The sequence below is a fragment of the Acomys minous genome (genome assembly GCF_964271855.1).
Source record: "Acomys minous genome assembly, chromosome: 13".
Classification (NCBI taxonomy): Eukaryota; Metazoa; Chordata; class Mammalia; order Rodentia; family Muridae; genus Acomys; species Acomys minous.
This window is the reverse complement of record NC_140495.1, coordinates 32848209-32874677: the sequence shown is the minus strand read 5'-3', so window position 1 is coordinate 32874677 and position 26469 is coordinate 32848209. Positions and strand designations below refer to the sequence as shown.

The window sequence follows — 26469 nt, the reverse complement described above, 5'->3', positions numbered from 1 at the left end:
ATGTCTGCAGGCAGATGGAGAGCAATGTTCTGTGCCTTCGCCCACTGCAGTAGCCATGAGAGTGACAGGGATCTCTGCAGGTCTGACCTACTGAAGGCAGATGCTGGGGAGATGGAACGTGGGGATTGCCAAGACCTTGGGCTATGGAGTATCTGCATGCAAGCCTCATCACTTACCTCTGTGCCTAGCTTATTCTTCAGTAGAGTAGCACACAGGCTAATAAATGTACCACATGTGGTGGGGTTGGAATATATACTTTGTAGGTAAAGTGTATATCCTAACTTGTTAATTCATTAGTTTGTCCCTGGAGACTGAACTGGGTAATTATATAGTTATTCTGGAGAAAAACAGATTTAGACACAGCCTGGTATACAACATTCCAAACAATCCAAAGAGATCATACCTGTACCCAGTGGCAATAGACAAATACCCTCAATTAAAAAAAACTTACATTACTACTTGAAAGAAAAAACTAAATACTAAGTTCTTCCCACATGCTAGGTTAGATCACAGTGGTGCCCTAGACAAAAGGATACCTGATATTTATACAATTTGTTTCTAAAATGTATCTTAGAAAAAGGTTCTATAGTACATACTTGATTTGCATTTTATGGACTCCACCTGAAATTTAAAGGAAAGAAAACAGTATGAAGCACAAGTCATGCTGAATTCCATTTACATGGGTCTTTGGAACACATGTCAACATGACATACATGTTAAACATGGTATGATGCCAACCAAAATAGGCAAAGTTCCTATGCATTATCATGTTATGTGACAGTGTCACAGAAGAAGTGGGGCTATATAGTTTGTGCCAGTTCCTACTTTTGCTCATGTAAAGGTCACACTAGGTACTACTATTGGTTTAGTCTTTGCTGAGTGTTCCCTAAGCCACACTGCAAAATGCCTGGGCATCTTTACAACCTGTGAGATTAATTCCCCCTACAATGGGGCTTCAATTATTTACACTAATTCTCCTATTTTTAAAAGTCTTAACACTCAACATCCCCACACTGGAATCGAGAAACTTCTTCTGCAGTGGTCTCTGTGGAACATACTCAAACTTCATTAAAATTACAGGAACCAAAAGGTGGTGTCACCTTCTGAGTTAAAATTGTATACTTATCTAAAGAGGAACCTTGTAAGGTATGTAAACATGTTGTTTTGATCCCAAGGGTGGGATGGGGAACAGATTTGTGAGAAAGCAGGTGATTTTTATCCACTTAGAACTGTTGAACCACTTCATGTGGGGGCTCGGTTTTTGAAAGCTAAAACACATCCTAGTACAGACTCTGAGAGGAGATGTATATATGAGCCCCAAACAAGAGGCTGTGGCTTTTTGGGTCTTTGTATTGTTCATTGTTCTACTTCAAGACACTTCAAGAGAGAACCACTCCAGAGAAGGCTTCAAGTATTTGGGCTCTGGCTGAGGCTCCGGGTTCTGGTTGCTCCAGGTTCCAGCAGCAACTTTGGTGGATTTGCCAGTCTGCTGAAATCCTGCTGACTACGCCAGGGGAATCACTCCCAGGAACTGAATTCAACAAGTTCTACTTCCCTTGTTCCCATAAACCTCCTTTCTCTCCTATCTAGGATAGGTGGGTTGGAAGGGAGGTATAAGCATTTAAAGAATCCAAAATAAAGTAGGATTGGAAAAGACGAAGCCTACAGAGTCTTTTTCTTCAGGACTAATTGTCATCTCACACAAACTATGCTAATAGACACTGCAAGCTTTTATGTTCAATTAAATCAGGAACAGGTTGGTACAATTCCATTTTCATTTTCTTCCTAAGCAAATCTTCTAATACCCACGATGCAGCTAGCTTTTGTTAATCAAATGCCATGTGCACTACAAAATAAGGAGACAAAGTAACCTTTCTCCAACAGAAAGGAAAGAATATCTTACCTTTGATGTCCCCACTTGTGGGTCTCCCTGTCCCCCCGGTGGCACTGCTCAAAGGACAGAAAGTAACTGTCAGCACATAGTTCTGCTTATAATTATACCAAGAAGTCTTGCTTGATGTTTATAGAAGTCTATGGACCTGGTATATGTTACATGATTGAATTATTTTTTACATGATTGAATTATTAAGCATGGTTTTCTTGCTGCACATTCCAGGATTGTGGATTATATTATCAAAAAATAAATTATAGGAAAGAGAGGAATTGAAGAGAAATGAGGAACAGAACTTTTGTGCTTCTTGATAATGGGACTCTAAATTGATGTAGAAGAAACTCTTTCATTGTATAAAGAATAAATAAATCTTTCAAAATATGTGTTGCATTTATTCTGGTTGAAGGAAAACATGGATGTGTCTCTGTGCACAGGTGTAGTTTAGAGGAGCCTTTCAGGACTCTGGTTCCTTCCTTCCACCACATGCATGCTGGGAATCTCCTGCTGGTGGGTCAGCAGGCTTGGCTGAAAATGCCATGCCACACTAATCCAAAGCTCTTTGCTAATACAGTAAGTTTTATGATTAAGCCACATAATACAAGCACTTTCTGTTTTCGAGATGGGAAGAATTGATATTTCCTGTGTGTCTCAAGTGTATTCCAACCTCCACCAACCACATATGCTGATTTAGCATTTATCATTAGATACCCAATGTATTTATTTTACCTTGGAAACTTCACTAGGATGAGCATGTCTGAGAAGAGTTTTGCCTATGTTATATGTGCATTACTCCCTAAGAAAATATAGCATGTCATGTGTTGTATTTTATTACGCCATGTTGAGTATTCTCAGTACTCTTCAGAGATTGAAGACACACAGAGAACATGTATATGCTACAGCCTTATAGGACACAGTGAAATATGAAGACTTGATTAGTTTTAGATATTGGTACTCAGGAGAGTCTGGGGGAAAGTCTGAACAAATACTCAGACAATGGCACATAACAACAACTCCACAAGCCATGTCTAAAGAAGTAAAGGTAGCATGCCATCAATTTCCTGAATTCACACTACCAGAGAATCTACCCAAAGTATAATGTGAAAGGACAAGTCATAAGTTCCAGAAGGTTAAGTTCAGTGTTGAGTTAGCAGAGCAAGCTGAAAGACAACCAGTTTGGGCGTAGCTGACAACCATAATTTAATCAAGTATGAAGCACCAACATTTATGGAAATCCACACATAAAAGCACAAAATTAATTTATGTCTCAAATTCAAAGGTATCAATGGACATAATTCAGAACAATAAAATATGCCTTTCTCATTTTGAGAGCAGTGAGGGTGTTTTGATACAGGGTTTCTCTGTGTTGCCTTGGCTGTTCTGGAATCACTCTGTAAAGCAGGCTGCCCTTGAACTCAGAGATTACTTGTTTCACTAGGACACTTGAATATGCAAATATAGTGCATGGTACTATAAAAAGACCATCTGCTTACCTTATATGAGTGAGTGAAGCCACACTCACTCATACAAAGTAAGTCCCAGCTTTCCTCTGATTCATTAGTATTTAATGAAAGGCAAAGGTGATCTTCAACTCCATATTTAAATTCTGTGGTTGCACTTCTACTGATGAACTAGATAATTTAACATTATCCACTTAGTGAAAACTACAGTAAAACCTCTCTATAGAGTTACATATAGTACCATAGCATAAATGGGCATCTAGCACCTGTAACTGAACATAATTACTGAATTCCCACAGTACCTTTTGTTCTCATCTGCTGTGTTCCACTTGAAGTACCGGCAGGGACATTAGAAATGTCCTGTTTAAGGGGGGCCACAGGTCGTTTTGGGGAAATTTTCCTTAAGAGTGCAGAGACTAGGAATGAAGTCACAATAGGGAGAGTTAGGTCAGCTTCATGACAAACAGAGGAAACTGATAATAGCTGAGTGTGTGTACATTTGATCTCTATTTAATTTCAAGTAAGTCAGTGTAATTAGAATGGTACTTCAGAAACATCCCTGGGTTCAGTGTACAATTAATTAGACATCACACGACAGTGTAGATAATGTCTACTATGTATCACATGATGTTTTAGGTAAATTTCAAATTGATGCAGATGTGACAATGGAGAAATAAGAGAGAGCAACATAACTATCTTATGTTAGTATGGTTCCTGATGGGTTGCATTCAAATCCCGTTTAGAGCATTGTGACATAGAGAAAATCATGCAATTGCTCTGTGATCACATCTCTGCACCAGGAAATTCAAAATTTCATAAGGACTCCTAGAAGTCTTATAGATATAAAACATATATATATTTTCATAAGGAAAAGCACACAGGCTACACAACTGTTCTATGATGTTTGGAAATATGAGGACAGAGTGATTGAATCCTAAGAAAGTATTTAGTTTGCTTCAGGACAGTGGCCAATGGTTGTGCACTTGTTTTGTTTTCTGTTTTTTGTTTTTGCCTATGTAGCCTTTACAGCTGGGTCACCCTACCAAGGGCAAGGTTGGTTTCTACAAACTCTTCCTCCACCAACATAACTTTTAGGGACCTCTTCTATTTTTATTATTTTTGGATTTTTGTTGGTGTGTGTGTGTGTGTGTGTGTGTGTGTGTGTGTGTGTGTGTGTGTGTAAAAGGCATCTGGCCTAAGCTGGCTTAAATTTCACTATATAAAAAAGGATGATCTTGAGCTTAGACTTTTTTGTGCCCAACACTCTAAAGCAAGGACTGCAGACTGTGGGATCATGGGTGCATTATATGGAGGACTCGGGATGGAAACCAGTTTTTGGACATGATACATATGTGTGTACTAAGCAATGGAGCTACATGTTCTACCAAGCATATCACCTTAATGGTGGATGCCACGAATGTGGGCAGAATGATACCCAGTGACACTAGTCCACTCAGAGTAAAAATGGAATAGGCACCGTGGAATCTAACCGCCCATGAGAGGAAGTGGCCCTGATGCTCGGGGTCTAGCTCTCCTTTAAAAGTATTTTTCTGGGTGCTTGCACAGGAACTGGACAGAATCAAGTCAGTCAACACTGTGGCTTTCTGGGAGGAGGTTCAGAAGTCCTTCTCAAACCTCACTGAGAAGCTACGGGTGGTTTATGGCTTCTGTGTGAGGGAGGAGCAGTTGGAAGCAAAGGCATTTCCCCTGGAAGGTCAGCATAGCATCGCCCCTGCACGCTTGAATATGTATTTAATATAAATTGGACTAGAAAGCCTTTTTTTTCTAAGGATGTAAGTTTGGGGAAAAAATGAAAAGGGAGAGCAAATCTGCAAACAGTAAGAATTATGACAGATGAACCTGACAAAACACATAGCATAAGCTCATCAAAACTAATAAAAATTATATTAACAAATAAAAATATGAAATAAAAATTAAAATGTATTGCTGGAATAATTATCCAGCACAGATGATTAAACAAGTGATGACTGGAGTTCTTAGTGGATGCTGTCCCTAAATTGTGTGGCTCTGGGCGCATATGGATGTTGTCAAATCTGTGAAAGCTTTTCTCCAGATCTTATGGGAATGAGCCATGTCTATGAGAATCCCAGTTGGAATATATCCACCCCACTTTCCCAAATACTGTATTTAGCTTTCCGGTTCTGTCATATGAAAATAAGCATGTGCTTCTGTTGAGTGACACACCACCAAGGACCTCAGACCTCTACAGCAGTCAGGGTCCTGCTGGGGATCTGTATTGATTTGCCATATTGCTGGCAGATACCAGAAGGTGGAACTCTTCCATAGGCTTTATTTATTTGGTTTTGCTTTTTGTTTTGGGGGGTTTTTGTTTTTTTTTGTGTTTTTGTTTTTGTTTTTTTGTTTTTTGTTTTTTTGTTTTTTTTGAGAAAGAGTTTCTCTGTGTAGCTGTGCTCACTTTGTAGACTAGCCTGGCCTCAAACCCACAGAGCTCTGCCTGCTCGAGTGCTGTGATTACAACTGTGCGCCACTGAGCCTGCTTCCATAGGAATTATTATGCCCTTGATAGAGTAAGAACTGGCTTTTAAGGTGCATAAGAAAGGAGTCTCATAATTGCTCCTGAATTCTGGTTTATTCATCTATGAAGGAACACAAGCACATATCTTCACCCTGTATGGCTGTGATGAAATTTGAACACACTTTTGTGGAGAAATTTGTATTCTGATTTTTATTATTTTTTTTCAAGACAGGGTTTCTTTGTGTAGCCCTGCACACTGTGTAGACCAGTCACTCTGTATACCAGGATGGCTTTGAACTCAAGAGATCCTCCTGCCTCTGCCTCCTGAGTGCTGGGACTAAAGGTGTGCTTAACCATGTCCAGCTATATTCTGATTATTTAAATTTACTAAATTTTCCCTAGAAATTGTTTTTTTTCTTGGGAAGAAAACATTTAGACACTACTTGGTAAACAAAACCCTCACACAGCTAAAGGAGTCAGAGTTTTAAATAGGAAAAAAAATAACCCAAACCATCAAAACCCACAAAGGTCATTAGCAGCAAACAGCTTAGATCACAGTGGTCCATCACACAAGATTGTTATACAATTATACCATCTAACACGTATCCTAGAGAATGATCCCAGAATACATACTGCATTTGCGTCTTTTAGTTGCAACCTGCAATTGAAAGGAAAAAAAATATTTTAAAGCTTAAATCACTGTGAGTTATGTCTGCAAAAGTCTTTGTTCCTTCCACTGGCACATTATAGTTGCAATCTGGATAGAAAAGACCAGTCAAGTGGAGACTATCTTAACGGATTCATTATTAGATACTGTAACAGAAGATCTGGAGCACTGTGCTTTGTGAGAAAGGCCTTTTACAATTTTTTATTATGCAGAGGCATATCACGTGAATCTGTCTGGCCTCTTACTAAGGGCAGATTCCCTAACCTACGTCACATACCATCTAAGAAAACTTGTGTTTTTCTAAGAAATGTTGTTTCTGCGGACTGTGGTAGAAATAATTGGAGTATGCGCCCCAAAGTTTGATGTTTTCAAAACTCAATGTGTCCACCTTATGGATACTGGGAGTGTAAAGCAGGAAGACTTTAGAAAATGATGTGCCTGATCAGCTTCATGATTCAAATTTGATGCTCATTGAGCCATAGGGAATCACTGATATAACTTCTCTACACGCAGGAAAGGAAGGGTCCTCTTACCGCTACCATTCTCAGTGGTTTTTCCTCCACGGTCTCTGGTGAAATCGCATTGGTAGCAGGTTCAGGTAACACTAGGGAGACAGAAAGCGACTGTCAGCTTACAGAGCTGCTTATTATTCACATTAGACTTTACTTGGTGTGTAGAGGCGTATGAACTTAAGCCTAATGAACAAGATGGCTCGGCTGCTGCTGGACCGTCTTCCCATAAGCTAAGGCGAGCAAAAACCTGAAATAAAATGAGGCTACACCTCTCTGTGTAGTAAAGGTCTGATCCAGATGACACACTAAGATTCACCTGCCTTTCCAGGCATATTGTCTCTGAGAAGGGTTCTGTTCTGTTCTGTTCTCTCCCAGTGGTCTTGCCAGCCTCACAAGCTTTGTGAGGGAGAGACATTTAGTGAATACAAAAAGACCTAGTACATCCAGGGCTGAGGCCAGGGACATGGCTGGGCTTAGGCTCCATTGCATAGGCCATGTGTTCTATGCGACAGCATCAACAATAAGGTAACAGGTGGAAGGGACCGCATAGGCCTCCATGGCTTGCCAGACAGATATCAGGTTGTTATGGCAATTATGATAAAGAAGGAACTGTCTAGAGAAGGATAGAGGTAAGAGGTAATAAGCGGGGAGATTTAATGGTAGGTGTTAGAGGTAGAATTCTGTGTCTTTGTTACATACAGTTCAGGAGCAGGAGCCTGTGACTTTACAGTCAATAGACAATGTGCTTTAAGTGTACAGCATCACTTAAAATTCATACCAAACCCACTTGCACAGTGAGAGAATCCAGGCAAAGTAGACATCATTCTGAAGAGCCTAGGACTGTGAGCATACTGAAGAAGCTAAAGTGAACCCAATTTGAGGGAAAAGACTCCTTAGATTATAACCTCATGCCCCCATAAAAGATGAGATGGGTCAGACCATGCCATGAGTGAGGGACTCAAGTACTGACATCAAAGAGGAAAGACACATGCAATGGTCAGATGTGTGCCTGGAGAGCTAATCCCTGGGAATTCCATGTCATTTATCCTAAAGTACATGGGTAGTATTTTAGGAGAACTCTCGAATCCAGCCTCTGCAGCCTGGTGGATGAACCTAGAACACCTCAAAAAGCACCAAAGATGGGCCAGAGTGCAGACACTTTTTCACCCATTTAGTTACAGGGACCAAGATGGATGTCAGCCTTCAACCACCCAGCATGCTGATTAAATTAAGGAGCACAAATGGCTAAAGGCTAAAGATGCATATTAGGCTTTTACCTGTCAGGACATTGCTAGTGTTGCAGTGGAGCCAGACTAGAGAACTCTGCTAGCTGTTAGGCAGTCTAACCTATGGACGTCCTTTAAAGCATGCCTAACTGGTCACAAGAAGACCAAGGAGATACTACTACAGAAGCCCCAAGGGACCATGGAGACAGAATCTTCTTGTTTTGCATACTCAGGACCCAATGGAAGGCCTTTATCTACAGGTACTTGAGTGCACAGGAGAGGGTTATCCACCACCACAGAGCCTGGCTGTAGCATAGATTAACCCTCCCCCAAAATGTCCTTAATAGGGTGTGGGCACTGTGATCATTAATCTCGATGGTCTAGTTGACAAGGTCCAGATCCCTGAGCATGCCTGAGGTAGCAAACTGTGTCACTGTTAGTAGCATTGTTCTTGGGGCTGAGGTCCATGACCATATAAGGAGGAACAGGTGAGCTGAGTATAAATACTGCTTTTCTTCACTCTTGTTGCACTGGAACTCTGCCTCAAGCTCCTGCATTTATGATTCTCAGCAACCATACTCAAGATGTCAGAGTTAAACAACCCTTCTTCTCTAGCATGTCTTGGGTCATAGTATTTCATCACATGGACTGGGAAAATGTCCTATGTATAATTTCCATGAAGAGCTACTAAGCACAGCAACAGGCTTGGGTATTGACATACGCTGAAATGTGTTAAGTCTTAAAAGACTGCCTTCAGATGACAGAGCCAGAGGCAAAGAATACTTAAACCTGACATGGCTTAGGATGATTACTTTGAAAGAGGAAAACCACAGAAGCCACCTGCCATTTCCTTGTCACTACTGTTCTTTCTCATTCCCTTAAACCTTCCAAGCACAGGGTCTGACACTCCACTCCAGGGGCCCACTGCCATTGGGCCAGACCAGAAATACTGTTATCTGATTCAACTTTTGTCTTTATTCATGAGACTTTTAACAATCACAAGGTCATTCTTGAGACAGTTTACATTCAATCCATTCACATTAAAGGTTTCTAAGAGAAAGTAATAGGGTGGCTCACACTCACCTTTCCTCTCTTTCCTGTTACTCAATGAGAACAAATGGTGAATTTTAAATTCATTTTAAAATTCCGTGGCTAAATTCAACTGATGAAGCATACAAATGAACAGTATCTACATAGGAAAATACTCCTGATATATCCAGTTATTCACATATCATAGAATATCATATATAACTATGAAACATAGTTATTACATTTCCACAATACCTTCTATTTCATCTTCAGGTTTTTTCTTTGTTGACTTTTTAGCTTGGGGTTGATGTTCCTTAGGATGTCTCCTAAAAAGAGGATATTTCCCACGTAGTTTTTTCAAGATATTGGATCCTGGGGATGCATTAACAACAGTGACAGTTATGTCAGCTTCATGGCAGAGAAGCAGAGGAAATCATTAACGGCTGTGTGTTCGTACATTCATCTCCTGAGTGTTCCCCGGGCACACCATCAGAGTGTTGGTGATGTTTGGGAAGACTACTGAGTGCACTGTACACTCCAGCAGGCATTACACTGATGGTGTAGGAAAGTCACAAATTCATGTCAGTGTGACAATGCAAAAGGAAAGGTAACAGCACTATGTTATGTTGGTGTTATGCCTGATAAACAGCATCCAAATTTCTCTCTTAGAACAATATAAACAGTGAAATGTTTCTATTCTCTCACTTCTGTGTGGTTTTCATGAGGATGCTTAAGACTTGACTCCCTATGAGACTCCATTTCAAAACACATGCATGCATAAGTATATGTGCATATCTACATGCATATGTAATGAAATTTATGCACTCTCACTTCTGAGTGGTGTACCCTATAATGTTATATACTTGACACTCTGTGAGATTTCTCAGTTTAAAACATGCATTTGCAAGTGTGACACCTCCACCTCATGTTTCTGTTCCCATGTGCTATGCTTCATTTTCAGCCTCTCTCACCTAAAAATAAGGATGAATGCTTTTCTACATTTCCAAATGGCCTGCTGCCTGCTGAATGACACTACCTAGGACTTCTAACCACTGTAACAATTATACTAGTATTTCAGAACCTTGTTGGTTTGCTTCATTGCAGGCAGATGCTAGAAGCTGGAAAGCTTCTATAGGGCCTTCTGTGCTCTTGGGGAGGTAACAGTGGCTCTAGAAATGCATAGCAAGAGAGCTTCACCAATACTTCTGAGCTTTGCTTTATTCATCCATGGGTAGACACAAAAGTATATACCTGACCAAGCATGGCTGGTATGAAGCTTGAAAATGCTTCTTAGCTAAACTCTATTCTGATTTTTGAATTTACCAGTTTGTCACTGAAAACTGGGTTGGGTAAAGGGCGTGCTATTTTTTGAGGTGGGGTTCAGGGAGATTTAGGTACAACTTGAAGTACAATGCACCAAAGTAACCAAAGGGTTCACTGATGAACACAACAACCACAGGTATGTCTAAGAGTTTTTACTTGGTGTGTGCTTCTTCTCCTTTTTTATTAAAAAAGACACACACAGTGGCACATCTGACAATATACAACCACTGTTTACACAATTCCTATTTAAACTGTGTCTTAGAAAGTTATGCCAAAATACATACCATATCTGCGTTTTCGAGAAATCACCTGCATTTGAGAGGAAAGAGAATACGTTAACTCCATAATCATGCAGAGTAATGCCTTCAAAATCTTTTGATTCATCCATTTATATAATATAATTCACGATAAAAAATAACAGTTAAGTGGAGACTGTATTAATGGGTACATTATTTGAGGTTGTCATAGAAGATCTGGCGCTCTATACTTTGTGACAAAAACTAGTATTTTTTATACTTTTTCCTGATTCAAAGGTAGAACAGGCTAACCTGTCTGGCCTCTAGAGGGTTCCAAAACTTACATCACATACTATCTCTGAAACCTTGCATTTTTCACTAAGACATTCTATTTCTAGGGCCTATAGTTTAGAAATAATTTGAGTATATGACCCAAGGTTTAATGTGTTAGAAGCTTAATGTGTCCAGCATATGGGTCTTAAGTATTCAGTTGGGAGGTTTTTTAAAACGTGAGTACTAGTATAAATAGGCACTTACCTGAAAGGGATGAACCTCATAATGTTGTACCATGTTATGATGTATGCTATATTGAATCAAGACCCAATTGGCATGGTTTCATTCCATCCTCTTTTTAAATAAATGCTTTATATCTATGATGCATGATTTAAATGTGATATGCAGTAAGACATAAGAGGACCACCGAGGTAACTTTTCCACCTTATAGAAGGGAAAGGCCCTCTTACCTTTACCATCCTTAATAGCGGCTTTCGGTGGTACACTGGTGAAGGTTGTTTCTTAGCAGGTACTGTTACATCTAGGGGGACAGAAAATGACTGTCAGCTCAGAGTGCTGCTTATTATTTATGCTGGGCTTTTGACGCAGATAAAAGTGCATGGACTTAGTACATGTGACTAAATGTAGTAAACAAGATGGTTGGGCTGCTTCTCTTCCATCTTCCAGGAATAAAATAAAGGCAAAAAAAAAAAAGGCATCTGGAGAGAAATCATTAGGAACAAGCAAAACAAACAAACAGGAAAAAATGTGTCCTAAGCACTGCCATTTTGTTCCAGACCATAATATAATGACTGTTCCTAACCACAGTCTCCATTATTTATCTTTTTTTCCCTAAAACATGATGAACAAACAAATCAGCAACAACAAAACAAATGGGTTTGGTTGGTTCGACTGTAAAATCTACGTTCTGTATCAGTTGACACAGATCAAGCACATAAGGAAAGCCCTTATCTCCATATCCTGACTGGTGGGAAAAATGTAGAAATAACTTGGCACAGATGTTTGTACTCGGCAGGGGAAAGTGTGTGTTGCAGTTCAGCTCCTGCGTCTGTTCTGCACCCCTCATGCATCAGTAGTGGCTTGATTACAAGAATTTTTTTGTCATCTACATTGAACTGGTGTTTGAGCTGTGTTGGATCCAAGCAGACCCCATAACAAAACAAGGAAAAGAATTTTTTGCTTTGTAGGGAATGAAAATCTAAATGTGAAAGAATCTGTTGCATGGTGTAAAGTTGAAATAAATCTTTCAAAACTTTTTTTAAACATTTCTTATGTTTGAGGGCCTCAATAGCTGGCTGTGCATCTGTACCCAGTTCTCTCAGTAAACCATGTAGGTTCCAGATTCATGTCCCTGTCTTCAGTCTTTCAGCAAGTGCCTTACTATTGAGCCATCATCCACTGGCTCCATAAAACAAGTCTTATGATAAAAATCACAGATTACAGTCACTCCCTGAGATCATTTTGAACACAGGACAATTGCTCCTCTCCTTGGCCTCAGATGACCTCCAGCAATATTTTACTGGTGTGATTCAGATGACCTACTGAACATCACCTGCCTTTCCTGGCATGTTTTCCCCGAGAAGGGCTCTTTTTTATTCTCTCCTGGTGGTCTTCTCTGTCTCATGAGTTTTGTGAGGGGGAGATATTTAGTGAACACAGAAAGACCTAGTACACCCAAGGCTGAAGCTGGAGACACAGCTGGGAATTAGGACACATTAAATGGACAATGTGTTCTAGCATGCAGTTCAACAATAAGGTAACAGGTGAAAGGGATCACATAGGCTTCCATGAGTTGGCAGATATATACTCCAGAGGCAACATGGCAATTAAGAAAGTGGAGAAGAGGCTGGAGAAGGATAGGGGCAAGCGGTAAAAGAAGGGAGATTGAAAGGTAGGGACTACAAGCTGAATTCTGTGTCTCTGGCTCAGAAGCAGGTAGACACTGTACATTGAACCTACAGATACAGCCTATGACAGGGAGCCAAAACAAACCGCAGGATAAGAAAGTCCAAGAGAAGCAGACACACTTTTAAGGAGCCTAAGTTGTGAGCTTGCTAAAGAAGTTATAGTGAACCCACTTAGAGGACAGAGATTCCTTAGATTAAAACCTCATGTCCCCATAAAAGATGAGACAGGCCAGACCATGTCAAGAGTGAAAGACTCAAGTAGTGACAACACAGAGGACAGACACATCCCATGGCCAGATGGATGCCTGGAGAGCTGATCCTCAGAAGTCCATATCTTTTATCCTGAGGAACATGGGCAGTATTTTAGGAGAACTCTTAAACCCAGCTTTTGCATCTTAAAAGCTAAGCTATAGATGACTCTAAAAGCATCAAGGATGGGCCAGTTGTAGACTCTTTCTCATTAAGTCAAAGGGTCCAAGATGGATATCAGCCTTTAGCCTCCCCTGACTCAGTCACACAGCATGCCAGTCTAATGTAAGGAGCACTGTCTGCTAAAGGCTAAAGACACACATTAGGCCTTTACTTTTTAGGGAATTACTAGTGTTGCAATGAGGCCAGACTGGAGAACCCTGCTAGCTATTTGGAAGTCTAACCTGTGAATATTTTTTAAAGAGAACTAAATGGTTAAGAGAGGGCAAGAAGGCACTTCTACAAGAGTCCCAAGGGACCATCGAGAAAGGATCTGCTTATTATGCATCATGAGGACCACAGTAGAAGACCCTTATCTGTAGGTACCTTTGAGTGCACAGACAGGGATTGGATTCCACCAGAGACATGTGTTACTATAAAACCCCAAAAAGGACCACAACAGTTTGAGGGTACTGTGATGCTTAATCTTAATAGTCAGGCTCATGAAGTCCCAATGTCCTGTGGAGCATTATTGTGAGGTCAACCAAGGGAGCAAACTGTCCACTGGGGCTGAGGTCTGTGTCCACTAAAGAAGGGAAGGTGAGATGACTGAAACTGCCAGGATCCTGCACCTAAGCTTCTCAGCAGGTATGCACTCTAAACTCAAACTGGTAAGGTAAAATAAATATTTCTTCTTTGGCATATTTTGGTCACAGTATTTCACCACATGAACTGGGAAAGTGTCTTTGGCACAATTACCATAGAGAGCTACTAAGCACAGTGACAAGCTTGGGTGTTTGGTAGTGACATAGGCTGAAAAGTATTAAGTGTTAGAAGATTGCCTTCAAATGTCAGAGCCAGAGGCAAAACATACTTGATGCCTTTGAAAGAAGAAAATCACAGAAAGCACCTGTCATTTCTTTGTCACTACTATTCTTTCCTAACCTTTACCTTCCAAACACGGGGTGTAACACACCACTCCAGGGACCTACTCCCATTGAGCCAGACCAGAAATATTGTTATGTAATTCAGATTTTTGTCTTCATTCTTGAGACTTTTGGCAATCACAAGGTCACTCTTGAGACAGCTTACATTCAATCTACCCACATTAAAGGCTTGTAGGAGAAATAGAGGGGGTGGGCCACCTATTACTGCCTACACCAGGTAAAGTGTGACACACAGAAGCCTGAGCTCCCTATCTTCTCTTCCTCATTACTCAGTGAGAACAAATGGTAAATTTAAAATTCCTTTTTCAATTCTATGGTTGAATTTCAACCATACCACACAAAAATTAACATTATCTACATAAGAAAGTATTGCTAATCTGGTCATCTCCCCCTCAGGCCACCCCCCCCCCCCATATCATACAGTATGCTCTACAATTCCCAAATTTAATTCAATGAAATTATTGTATTTCCTCAGTACCTGCCGTCTCACTTTGTGGTGTTTCAGCAGAAGTGTGAGCTTGGACTTGAGGTCTTGTATCAGTCTGGGGAACCACAGCATGCTGCCCAACGTTTTTTTCCGATACATTGGGCCCTTGGAATGCATTAGTAACAGAGACAGTTATGTCAGCTTCATGTCAGAAAAACAGGAAAAAGAATCCCGAACCCTATACTGCCCACCCTGCCAAAAGCAGACAGCATAGATCAATGTCCAGGTGGGGACTGGATTTCTTATCCAACACTGTAGCTAAGGTGTGCTGCTCTTTGTGTCCATGCGAATCATGTCAATCCCCGTAATGCTTTCCACCAGGTTTCCATGGAAGGAGCCAACCAAGTCTAGCACGAACCCAGTTCATACACATCCAACCTATCTCGCTGTAGTACTCAGCCCAGAATCAGTGATCTGCACCAAACAGGGGCTCTTCTCTTTCATACTTGTTAGTGCCTGCAGGCAGCTGCACTGCCCAGGGTTGATGACCACTATGCTTTTCCTGGGAGGTTTGGGATTCTTGTAGCATTGACTTATTGCAAGCAGATGTTGGAAAACTGGAAACTCTTCTGTTGGGATTATTGAGCCTTTGATGGTGTTGTGGTACTGTGTATCTAAAGATCCCCACCACTGAAACTTGGCTTATTCATCTGTTCAGGAAAACACAAATTAACCCATCACATATGGTTGTGGTGAACTTTAAACACATAAGTAAATGGTTTATCTTGGTATTTTTCAAATCCGTTTCCCTGGGAATTAAGTTGGGTGACTTGGATATCTGTAGTAGATAGGTTTAGACACAGCCCTAGTGCACAAAACCCCAAACTAAAGGGGCCACAACTGGATGAACCAACTGAAGATACATGGTGATCATTTCTCACTTGAGGCATCACATTTTTTAAAAAAAAAACTCAAACACCCAATTGTCAATCAATACATGGTGGATTTGTTCACTGTGGTGCACCAGACAAAAGACAACAGGTATTAAAACAAGTCATATCTAAAGCATGTCTTCAATGACTCCAGAATACGTACCACGTCTGTGATTTCCAGGTTGCGCCTGCAATATACAAGAAAGATAACACTTTGAGACTCATATTATTGTGAATTCTAATTGTACAACTCTTTGGTTTACCTGCTGGCAGGGCATAATTGCACCAAAGATTGCCAAGCCCTCAGGTGAAAGATTCTATATTAGGACTTTATGTGACACTGATACAGAATACCCCAGGATGTTCACTTGGTGAAAAAATTCTAGTATGTTTCCTACTTTTTCTGACAAAAGGCCACATCAGGCAACCCTTTGTATTAGGCCTCTACTGACAGTTACCCAAGTTACATCACAACATGGGACACTGATCCCTTTTAAGAAGCACTCCAATAATCTGCATCCATCCTCATCTCTTAAGTTCTCAGCATCTGAACATCCCCATACTGGGACATATGACACTTATACCACATCTATATTTATCGAACATAATCAAGTTCAACCTAAACAACAGGGTCCAGAAGCTGTAAAAGGAGGGGACCCTTAAACATTCAAGTCTTAGATGGATGATACAGCTGTATAGAGGAGGACAGTATTGTCCAGAAGACAGCTGGCTCCCCATTCAAAGTTGCTAGCTGACATAGCAAGTATAAATGTTCTATTAAATCTCGAATTCAGTCTAATTCTATATCTTGCTTTTCCTAAGTAAACTGATGTTCACAATACACCTAACCAAATTTATTTTTCAAGTGTGATAGCCACAAAATGTAAGGGAATCATTGTAGTAACTTTTCTCTGTTACATAAAGGAGAATATGTTTTACCTTCAATAATAACCTTGGACGATTTCGGTCATCATTTGGAGAAACTGCATCATGAGGCAGAACTAGAGGGACAGAAAGTAACTGTCAGTTCACAGTGCCATGTATTTACCCAAACATCTTTGCTTGACATGGATAAGAGTGTACAGAGTCAGTATGTGTGATACAGACTTAGTGAGGCTACCACTGGACTGTCTGTCCTGATGGCAACTGTAGGCAAATATTTTAAAAAATTAAAAACTTTTTTTTGCTTTCTAGAGAATGGGAATCTAAATGTGAAAGTTTATGTTTCAATGTGTAATTATTAGATACATGTTTGAAAAATTTTGTGCACCTGGATGCTGTTGACTTTCTTTTTTTATTCTTCTCCTTTATTAATTTATTCTTGTTACATCTCAATAATTATCCCATCCCTTGTATCCTCCCATTCTTCCCTCCCTCCCATTTTCCCCTTATTCCCCTTCCCTATGACTGTTCCTGAGGGGGATTACCTCCTCTATTCATAATTGCCAGAACATGGAAACAGCCTAAGTGTCCCTCAATAGAAGAATGGATAAAGAAACTGTGGTACATATACACTATGGAATACTATTCAGCTATTTTTTTTATTTTTTTTAGTCTGTTTTTTTCTCCTTTATTAATTTATTCTTGTTACATCTCAATGGTTATCCCATCCCTTGTATCCTCCCATTCTTCCCTCCCTCCCATTTTCCCCTTATTCCCCTCCCCTATGACTGTTGCTGAGGGGGATTACCTCCCCCTGTATATGTTCATAGGGTATCAAGTCTCTTCTTGGTAACCTGCTGTCCTTCCTCTGAGTGCCACCAGGTCTCCTCCTCCAGGGGACATGGTCAAAGGTGAGGCACCAGAGTATGTGAGAAAGTAATATCCCACTCTCCACTCTACTGTGGAGAGTGTTCTGTCCATTGGCTAGATCTGGGTAGGGGTTTAAGGTTTACCGCCTGTATTGTCCTTGGCTGGTGCCTTAGTTTGAGCGGGACCCCTGTGCCCAAACCTGCCTATCATAATGTTCTACTTGTAGGTTTCTAGGACCCTCTGGATCCTTCTACTTTGCCATTCTCCCATGCTTCTCTCATCTAGAGTCCCACTAGAATGTCCTCCCCTCTGTCTCAGTTTCCTGGTAAGTGAAGGCTTTCGTGGGACATGCCCCTTGGGCTAATATGTAGATATAAGTGAGTATATACCATTTGAGTCTTTCTGCTTCTGGGTTAACTCACTCATTATGATCATTTCTAGCTCAATCCATTTATCCACAAATTTTGGGAATTCCTTGTTTTTAATAGCTGAATAGTATTCCATAGTGTGCTGTTGACTTTCAAGTCCTTTAACAGAGCCCTATGTGAGAGTTGGTTGAAGGGGGTTACTGCCTCTCAAAACTGGAAAGATATGCTGAGTCCTTATAGGTCACTCTCCCAGGGTGCATGGTTCACAAGGTCCCTACACTTCTGAGGGACACACTTGTGATGCCATCAGATATCAAAGATCTCCCCATTTGTAGTTGGCTTTAGACCAGGTATGAGGGTGACTGCTCCAATCCTAACTTTCTATGAACTGGCAAGAAGTGCTGGTACTTTCTTATATTGATCAGGATGAAATGTGACACTGATGCAATATCTGTCCTGGAATACAGTCACCATATACTCTGTCATAAAGGAGATGATGCATAAGACTTCTGCAGACATCCTGACAAGTACACAGATGATAGACGGTCTTTGGTGACTAAGGTAACATTTTAGAGATTCAGGATAGTGGGCAACACATCTGGGTTGCCATCTTGGCTCTTCCACCTAAGAGCGCTCTCTCTCTCTCTCTCTCTCTCTCTCTCTCTCTCTCTCTCTCTCTCTCTCTCTCTCTCTCCTCACCTCCCTTCTTTTCCCTTTCCCCATCCTCCTTCCCCCTCCCTCCCCTCTCCTCTCTTTCCCTCTCCTCCCCTCTTCTCTCTTCCCCTCCTCCTTCCTTCTTCCCTCCCTCTCTCCATCTTTCTCCCTCCCTCCCTCTATCCCTCTCCCCCTCTCAGTGGTGTGTGTGTGTGTGTGTGTGTGTGTGTGTGTGTGTGTGTGCGCACACACACACACACACACACACACACACACACACACGCACGCACGTGCTTTATTTCATTCTGGGAATCCACAGAGTCAATAAAGAGGACCATGTGACTGTTTAATTGCTGAGTGATTCGATACATGTAACTCAAGCAATATCAATGCTCAGCCAGGTTAGTTATTGGTAAAAATATCCTGCTATCCAAAGTCCCCAAATTTAAACTGCCAGACCATTGTTCTATGACATATGACCACTAGTCCTAAAACTTACATTTGAAATATACCCATCTCTATTGAAAAGAGGTAAAGATTTAAAAATGATATCCATTTGTTCTAAGTGTACAATCAATGTCCATATCTAAAAATACCCAGTATTGTTCTCCAGAATATTCTAGCTACTTTACCATGGTCAATGTACACATATTTAGTGAGATGAAGCCCAGAATCCTTGATGGCTTGACATTCCATATTAAAAGTGTCTAGTATAAGGCCAGTGAAACCCTACCATATTGATTGCCAGATTTTTCACAAATATAAGCATCTTTACATTTAGGCTTTGGCCAGTTCATGAAGACAGCTATAGCTCAAGTTTGTGAAAGAGCTCTGAGTGTTAGGAAAAATAAACCTCACAACACATGAAAATGGTAATAAAAGTTAACACATCTTTTCAGTGCCATGGTTCTACATGCACAGAAAGCCAGTTGCCTCTGCATACTTTTCTTTTTGTTCACCATGTATTTATGCTTTATACGCATTGATTATTGAAAACAGATACTAACTGCTGCTAAGTGATCCCGAGTTAGTTCACCCGTCTCCATAATTCATCTGTTTCTTTGTGTATTGAAATAGTGATCACTCTTTCAGGACAAAACAATTTCTTTTTTGATGATACTTAACTCTGAAGGTATGTGGGTCAGAATACTACCTATACTTGATGTCTATCAGGTATTATCTATACTTTATTCAGGATAACCACAAGACATAAAGTATATATTTCAGTTGTTCAATAAAATGGCAGATGTACACATATCTATAAAATTTCACATACATGGAAAAGACACACTTGTGGTTTAGTGAATAAAATACGCATGGTAAGAAAAATGGCAGAGAATGTCTGTTAAAAATGGAGATAGGCACACATTACAGTTTGAAATTTATCATAATATCCCCACTACTGTGGAGTCACTCCAATTTTCTGAGATTAATAATTTTAATACAGAGAACCTTAGCTTTTCACAACATATTTATGAAAAGAGTATTATAATATTTATATATAGGAATGTCTATTAAGGACAAGTTTGAGGGAGGGAATATGAATTTGTATATAATATATTATATACACACATATATAAATGCATATATACAAGCACACATTAAATTCTAAAGTCAAAATACTTCATAGGGACCAAGATACAATACATAGTAAAACATAATTCTAATAACACAAGTTATAAATATTTAAATGAGTTGAAGGAAAAACACTCAGTGGCTAGTAATATCATACCTTTAGCGTCACAGCAGTTCCCCATTGTATTCTAATTCCAAAACTATTCGCACTCTATAATGAACGTGTACTTGGAGCAAGCTCTCAAAGTATACTGGCCTTCAGGCACTGCAGCATGAATATATCTTCGCTCATGTCATCAACGTGTCAGAGAACTTGCATAGTGAGATCACAATCCACCCAACAGCTGCTATCAAGGCAAGTCTGCTCAGGCAAGGTCAAGACTACAGTGTGGGGTCTTATAAATGCCAGCGTTTTTAACCTAAGAATGATCAACTATAAAGTAAAAATTTTTTCTCTCATCTCCTTATATTTCTCTGGAGAACCCTGACTAAATGTGTGGCTTCACTGAGGCTTTTTTTTTAAAATCACTGTGTATTTCAATGAGAAACTACTTATTAAATAAGTAAAACAAACATTTTTCTAAGAACATTTTTGCTTTTAGTTTTTTGAGACAGGGTTTATCCATGTAGTACTGGCTGTCTTGGAACTCTCTCTGTATACCAGCTGGCCCGGGACTCAGAGAACTACCTGCCTCTGCCTCCCAAGTTCTGGGTTAAAGGAGTGTGCCACCACCACGCAGCTTCTAAGAACATCTTCTGAAGAAGTAAATGTCTCAGGAAGAAACATAATTACCATAGTGTTTAATGTAGAATTTCCAAGAATCTTCAACTTGAGTCAAGTGTGTACTCTGGATATGAAGGGCATCCATGCACATTCTTATAACTTGCTCATTAAAGCGAGCCATGAAAAACACGCTATCCCCAAATAAAGGGAGCAAGTGAAAGTCAGTACTACATTTGTAATGTTTAAATCAGAGTTAATTTTCACCAAACACACTGTTGTCTGCATTGTGTGGGTAGTGTAGCCTGCCATCCGGTACTTGCATGGAAGGGTGTCCACAACTCCGAGACCTGGGAAGGTATCCCAGCCCTGAGGGGGGACAGTGTCCCAAGGGTGTCCTGATGCATGGGATCCCAGGAACCTCACAGCTCTGAGAAGAAGCCTGATCAACAGAGATGATCACCTCCCAGGGAAGGGTTACCCTAAACCCCCGAGGAACTGAAGAGCCTTGGAGCCTGAGCCCTGCTCCTTCTTCCTTCCTCCTCCTCATGTTCTTGTTCCTGTTCCTTTTCTTGTTGTTGTTCTTCTTCTTTCTCTTCTCTTTCTTCTCTTCCTCCTCTTCCTCCTCTTCTTCTTACTCTTCTCTTCCTCCTCCCCCCTCCGTTTCCTCCTCCTCCTTCTCCTCCTCCTCCTCCTCTTCCTCCTCTTCCTCCTCCTTCAACACTCATAGCAGGCAGTAAATCTCTTAAAAGAAATTTATGGGAGGGACGAATCCAGTAGTGATTGGCTCTGCTCCCAGGAGGAGACAGTTGCCACTGGATTTGTCCCCTGTCTCCTGGATTCATCCTCCAATAAACATCCTTTAAAAGATCCACTGCCTCCTGTGACTCGACGATGATGATAAGAATAATAATAAGAGGAGGCGGAGGAAGATCAGGAGAAGAAACAAAGGAGTGGGGCTCAGGCTCCAGGGCCTAACAGTTCCTCAGGGTTTAGGCACAACCCTGCATCTAGAAGCTGCATCTGCTGGAGAAGGAGTAGGGATCAGGCTTCAAGGCTCCTCAGTTCCTCAGGGTTTAGAGGCAAGCTTCCATGGGAGCTGCACTGTCTCTGTTGATCAGGTCTCCTCTCAAAGCTGTGAGGTTCCTAGGCTGCCATGCCACAGGGTACCTTGGGACACTGTCCCACCCCAGAGCTGTGAGGTTCCTGGGTTCAAGTGTCTCAGGATATTCTTGGGCCACTTCCACCTCAGGGCTGGGATACCTTCCCAGCTCTAGGAATTGTGGACAGCCTTCCAGCCAAGGTACCAGAAGGCAGGCCACACCATCCACATAACACGTAACAGCACATGCCACGGTCCAAATGCCCTTGTAGGTATCTATAACAAAGCAGCTCATCCAAGCCTCACAGTGCTGTATGGTAAAAGACTCAAGAATTCATCCCCCTTGCCCCTTGCCCCTTTTCCAGCCACCAGGTTCAGCATGCTGTCTTTATTTATTAGTCTATACATATGTCACAAGAATTTAAAAAACAGAAGCCATGAATTTGGGAGCAAGTGGAAGCATGGGGACATGAGAAGAGTTAGAGGAGGGGGGGAGGGCAGAAATAATATAATACAACACTTTTTAAAAAATAATAAATTAGCAAAAGAATTTTAAAAATAAAAAGTTGAACCAATGATATAAAATGCCATGAATATACATGGGCCATACTAACTCTAGTGATGACTAACACAATAATTGAAATGACACAGAAGAGGAAAGGTAGCTATGTCTGTGTTCAGAGAATGTTAAAGGCCCTAGTTTCAGCAAAGCTGTGTATTTTATGACCATGAAAACACATTTCCCAAAGGAAACACTGTGCTTTTCATGTACAGTGGTTGTTCCAAAAGTGCTAGCTCAGAAGCCAACAGACTTGAAAACAGGTTCAAATGTCTATATCACAAATTTTAAAAAGTGTAACAAAGATTAGCAAAACTAACGAGAATCATTGCCACCCTGAAGCACAGACTTCCCACTTTGAGGACAAATGGTGCAGAGAACATGCCTTCCTATCAGAACTCATCACGATAAATAAAGGATGATTGGGAAAGTATATGTGCAGCCACAGAAAATGGCTGTGCACACATTTGTATACAATGGTACCATTAAATATTTGATACATAGTGGTGATTTAGTTCACATGTGGGATATCCTGGGCTCACTCTCCAAGAGCGCTTTTTACAAAGGCTGTAGAACATGACTAAACAGAAGTGTCAATGACCTTGATGCCTGAAATGCTTTTGTTAAGAGAAAAAATATTTAAAGCAAATAAAATATGCTCTTACCTGAGCAACCAAGAAAACGTGCTAAAAAATACCTTCAAAGTAAGTCTCAGAATGGACATGTTGCATATAAGAGTCACATCCAGTGAAAAATCAATACTGACAAGTAACTATATGACTATAAAGACCAGTAAACATGTTTATCATCAGAAAAGCTGATAAAGTAAAACAAAATTACCCATATCAGGAATAAAAAAGATTGTATTGATAAAATCACCACAAAACAAATGATAAAGGGATGCATGCATGGTTCTGTCTCCTTCAATTTCACAACTTTGATAAAACAGAACAACTTCAATAAATAAGATGTCAAGTGATATAAAATGTGGCCATACTGGTTAGTTTAAGGATCAAACAGCCACCAGAGTATCAACAAAATTGACTCTGTAATTTAATGCCTCATGTAAGAGGTATTTCTATGCAAAGCTTTTCTGTAGAAGTTTTACTATAGTTGAAAACAAGCAATTCTACAAATTAATTATGGATAAACAAATGAAAAATAATCCAAAAATCACTTTGAAATAACATTATTATACTATAAGCAGGTGAGTAATGGTTGAAAGGGTCTGCCATTTTTACAAATTCTGTATAATACTGATGGTAGCACACACCAAAGCCCATCCTTTGCTCTAGAGAAAACATAGTACGTGACCTCCCCACTTCATACACATATGCCCTGTTTCACGAAGCCCTGTGCATAAGCACATCTAGATGCTGACTGTTGTCCGTACTTCACTCTGCTTCACTTGGAGATACCTAGTGTTCAGTTCATGTGGAAAACAGGCATGTTTCTTATAGTTCATGTGACTTAGTCTGCAATATGCCATTGTAGAAGTTTCCTTGTAAAGAAAATACATGAAGGTGGAAGTTTAAGTGGTGTCTTAGAGTTCTTATTACTGTGATAAAACACCATGGACAGAAGTAAATTGGGGAAGGAAAGGCTGTATTTCATCTTATACTTGTACATCAGAGTCCATCACTAAACGAAGTCAAGGCAAGGAAGTCAAGGCAGGAAGTCAAGATAGAGAAACCTGGGGGCAGGATCTGAAGCAGAAACCATGGAGAAATGCTGCTTAGCGACTTGCTATTTATAGTTTACTCAGTTGCTTTCTTATATAACTCAGGACCACCTGCCCAAGGCACCATCCAGAGTAGGATGGACACTCCCATACCAACCATGTTAAGGAAACATCCCATTCATGTATCTATAGGTGGATATTTTTCTCCTCCCCCTTTTGTTGTACAAAGAAACTTACATTTATTTTTAAGTGGACTCAGTGGAGAAAATAACCTGAAGGGAATTGTTTACCATAGGGAGCAAGTGCAAAGCATCTTAGGCCAATTTTTTTAACTGAGTGATTTTTATTAATTTTTTCTTTCTAATAATATATTCTGGTCATAGTTTTTCTCTCTCCCAACTCCTCCCAGATCCCCGCTGTGGGAGTATGTAAGAAATCTGTGAACTATGAAAGGGACAGAGTGAATAATGTTCTTCCTTCAAGGAGTTCTTAGAAAAAATGCACAAACTAGGATGTCAGTGCACTTGAAAGCAAGGACATGGGAGGACTTGCCTTGACAAGTCCATATTATCTCTGTTGGAAATGGGAAGATTGAAGGGTTAGGAGGAAGGTTCTTGGCTCTTTCACATGACCCCAATATAATATAAGACAAGACATAACTCTAGGTGTATTGATATTGTACTTGTATTTGCTAAGCTAACTGTAAACATCACAATGTAGTACTTGCTTTAGTAGTAAACATGAGAAATCTTATTTTTGCACTTCTCAAAGCCTGCAGCCCCATGACTACCCCAGCCAGGAATTTGACATTTTCTTCAACACTCAGACATAGCCTCTCTGGCTGTGGGGGGTTTGACATTGTCCCATCTCCCTACTAACCTAAGTCCATGGCTTTTTTTCTCTCTTCAGAAACAAAACAAAGCAAAAGAAAAACCAAAACAAACAAATACCCACAACCAAACAAACAAAACAAGGGATAGACACACACAAATTTTTTTAAAAAATGACACAAAGTCAGAAAACAAAATGTACACAGTCATCAAGTCATACATTAAGAGGACACTGAAATTCTAAACATTTATGCACCAAACGCAAGGGCACCTATGTTCATAAAAGGGACTGTAACACTGCTAAAATCACATACTGACCCTCACACAGTGATAATGGGTGACTTCAATAGACATGTCATCTAGACAAAAACTAAACAGAGAAATTCTGGAGTTATTAAATGTCATAAATCAAGTGGACCTCATAGATACCTAGGAAACATTTCATCCAAACACAAGAGAATATACTTTCCTCTCAGCAACTCATAGAACTTTCTTCAAAATTGACCATATAATTGGACACAAAACAAGTCTCAACAGATATAAGAAAATTGAAATAAAACCCTGAATCTTATCTGACCAGCGTGGATTAAACCTAGATATCAACAGTGATAGAAACAACAGAAAGTGTACAGAGACATGGACACTGAACAATTAACTACTGACGAAAATTGAGCCAAGAGAGAAATGAAATGAAAACCCTTTATATCTGAATAAAAATGAAAAAGCAAATCTAAAACTATGAGACACAAAGAAGGCATTCGAAGAGGCAAGTTCATAGCACTAAGTGCCTATATAAAACAAATGAACCAAACAAAAATGGAGAGATATCATATTAGTAACTCAACAGCACACCTAAAAGCTCTGAAACAAAAGAAGAAATAAAACCCCAAAGGAGTAGACAGCAAGAAACACTCTAACTCATGGCTAAAACTGATAAAATATAAACACACACACACACACACACACACACACACACACACACACACACACACACACATACACACACAAATCAATAAAGATCTGTTCTTTGATAAAATAAGATTAACAAATCCATAGCCAAATTAACTAAGGGATGGAGAAGGCTATCAAAATTAATAAAATCAAAGATGAAAAGGGGGGACACTGCAACAGATACTAAGGAAATCTATAGAATCCTAAGAACATAATTAAAACTTCTGTATGCTACCAAACTGGAAAACATAAGAAGGGATGTATTTTTTATATATCTAACCTGCTAAGGTATATTCAAGATCAAATAAGCATTTTAAATATACCTATAACCCCTAGTGAAATCAAAGTCTCCTAACAGGGCTGAAGAGATGTCTTAGCAGTTAAGAGCACTGGTTGTGCTTTCAGATGACCCAGGCTCAATTCTCAGCACCTATGTGGCAGCTTACAACTGTCTGTAATTCCTGTTATAGGGAATCCAATACCCTCACACAGACATAAAAAACACCAATGTGCATGAAATTAA

General features: G+C 40.1%; 1 protein-coding gene across 1 annotated transcript in view; it reads right to left on the bottom strand.

The window, feature by feature from the left end:
- LOC311580809 (uncharacterized protein) overlaps window positions 1-26469 on the bottom strand; it is a gene marked incomplete at its 3' end in the record, with an annotated part of 87487 nt that overhangs the window by 42209 nt on the left and 18809 nt on the right. Inside the window, exons 2-12 of the mRNA XM_084752521.1 lie at window positions 16693-16754; window positions 15917-15941; window positions 14873-14986; window positions 11582-11652; window positions 10887-10911; window positions 9535-9651; window positions 7046-7116; window positions 6479-6503; window positions 3651-3764; window positions 1904-1947; window positions 597-621 (exon numbers count right to left, since the gene is read on the bottom strand). Of these exons, the coding sequence (XP_084608647.1) occupies window positions 597-621; window positions 1904-1947; window positions 3651-3764; window positions 6479-6503; window positions 7046-7116; window positions 9535-9651; window positions 10887-10911; window positions 11582-11652; window positions 14873-14986; window positions 15917-15941; window positions 16693-16754 (693 nt within the window). The remainder of the gene's footprint in view (window positions 1-596; window positions 622-1903; window positions 1948-3650; window positions 3765-6478; window positions 6504-7045; window positions 7117-9534; window positions 9652-10886; window positions 10912-11581; window positions 11653-14872; window positions 14987-15916; window positions 15942-16692; window positions 16755-26469) is intronic.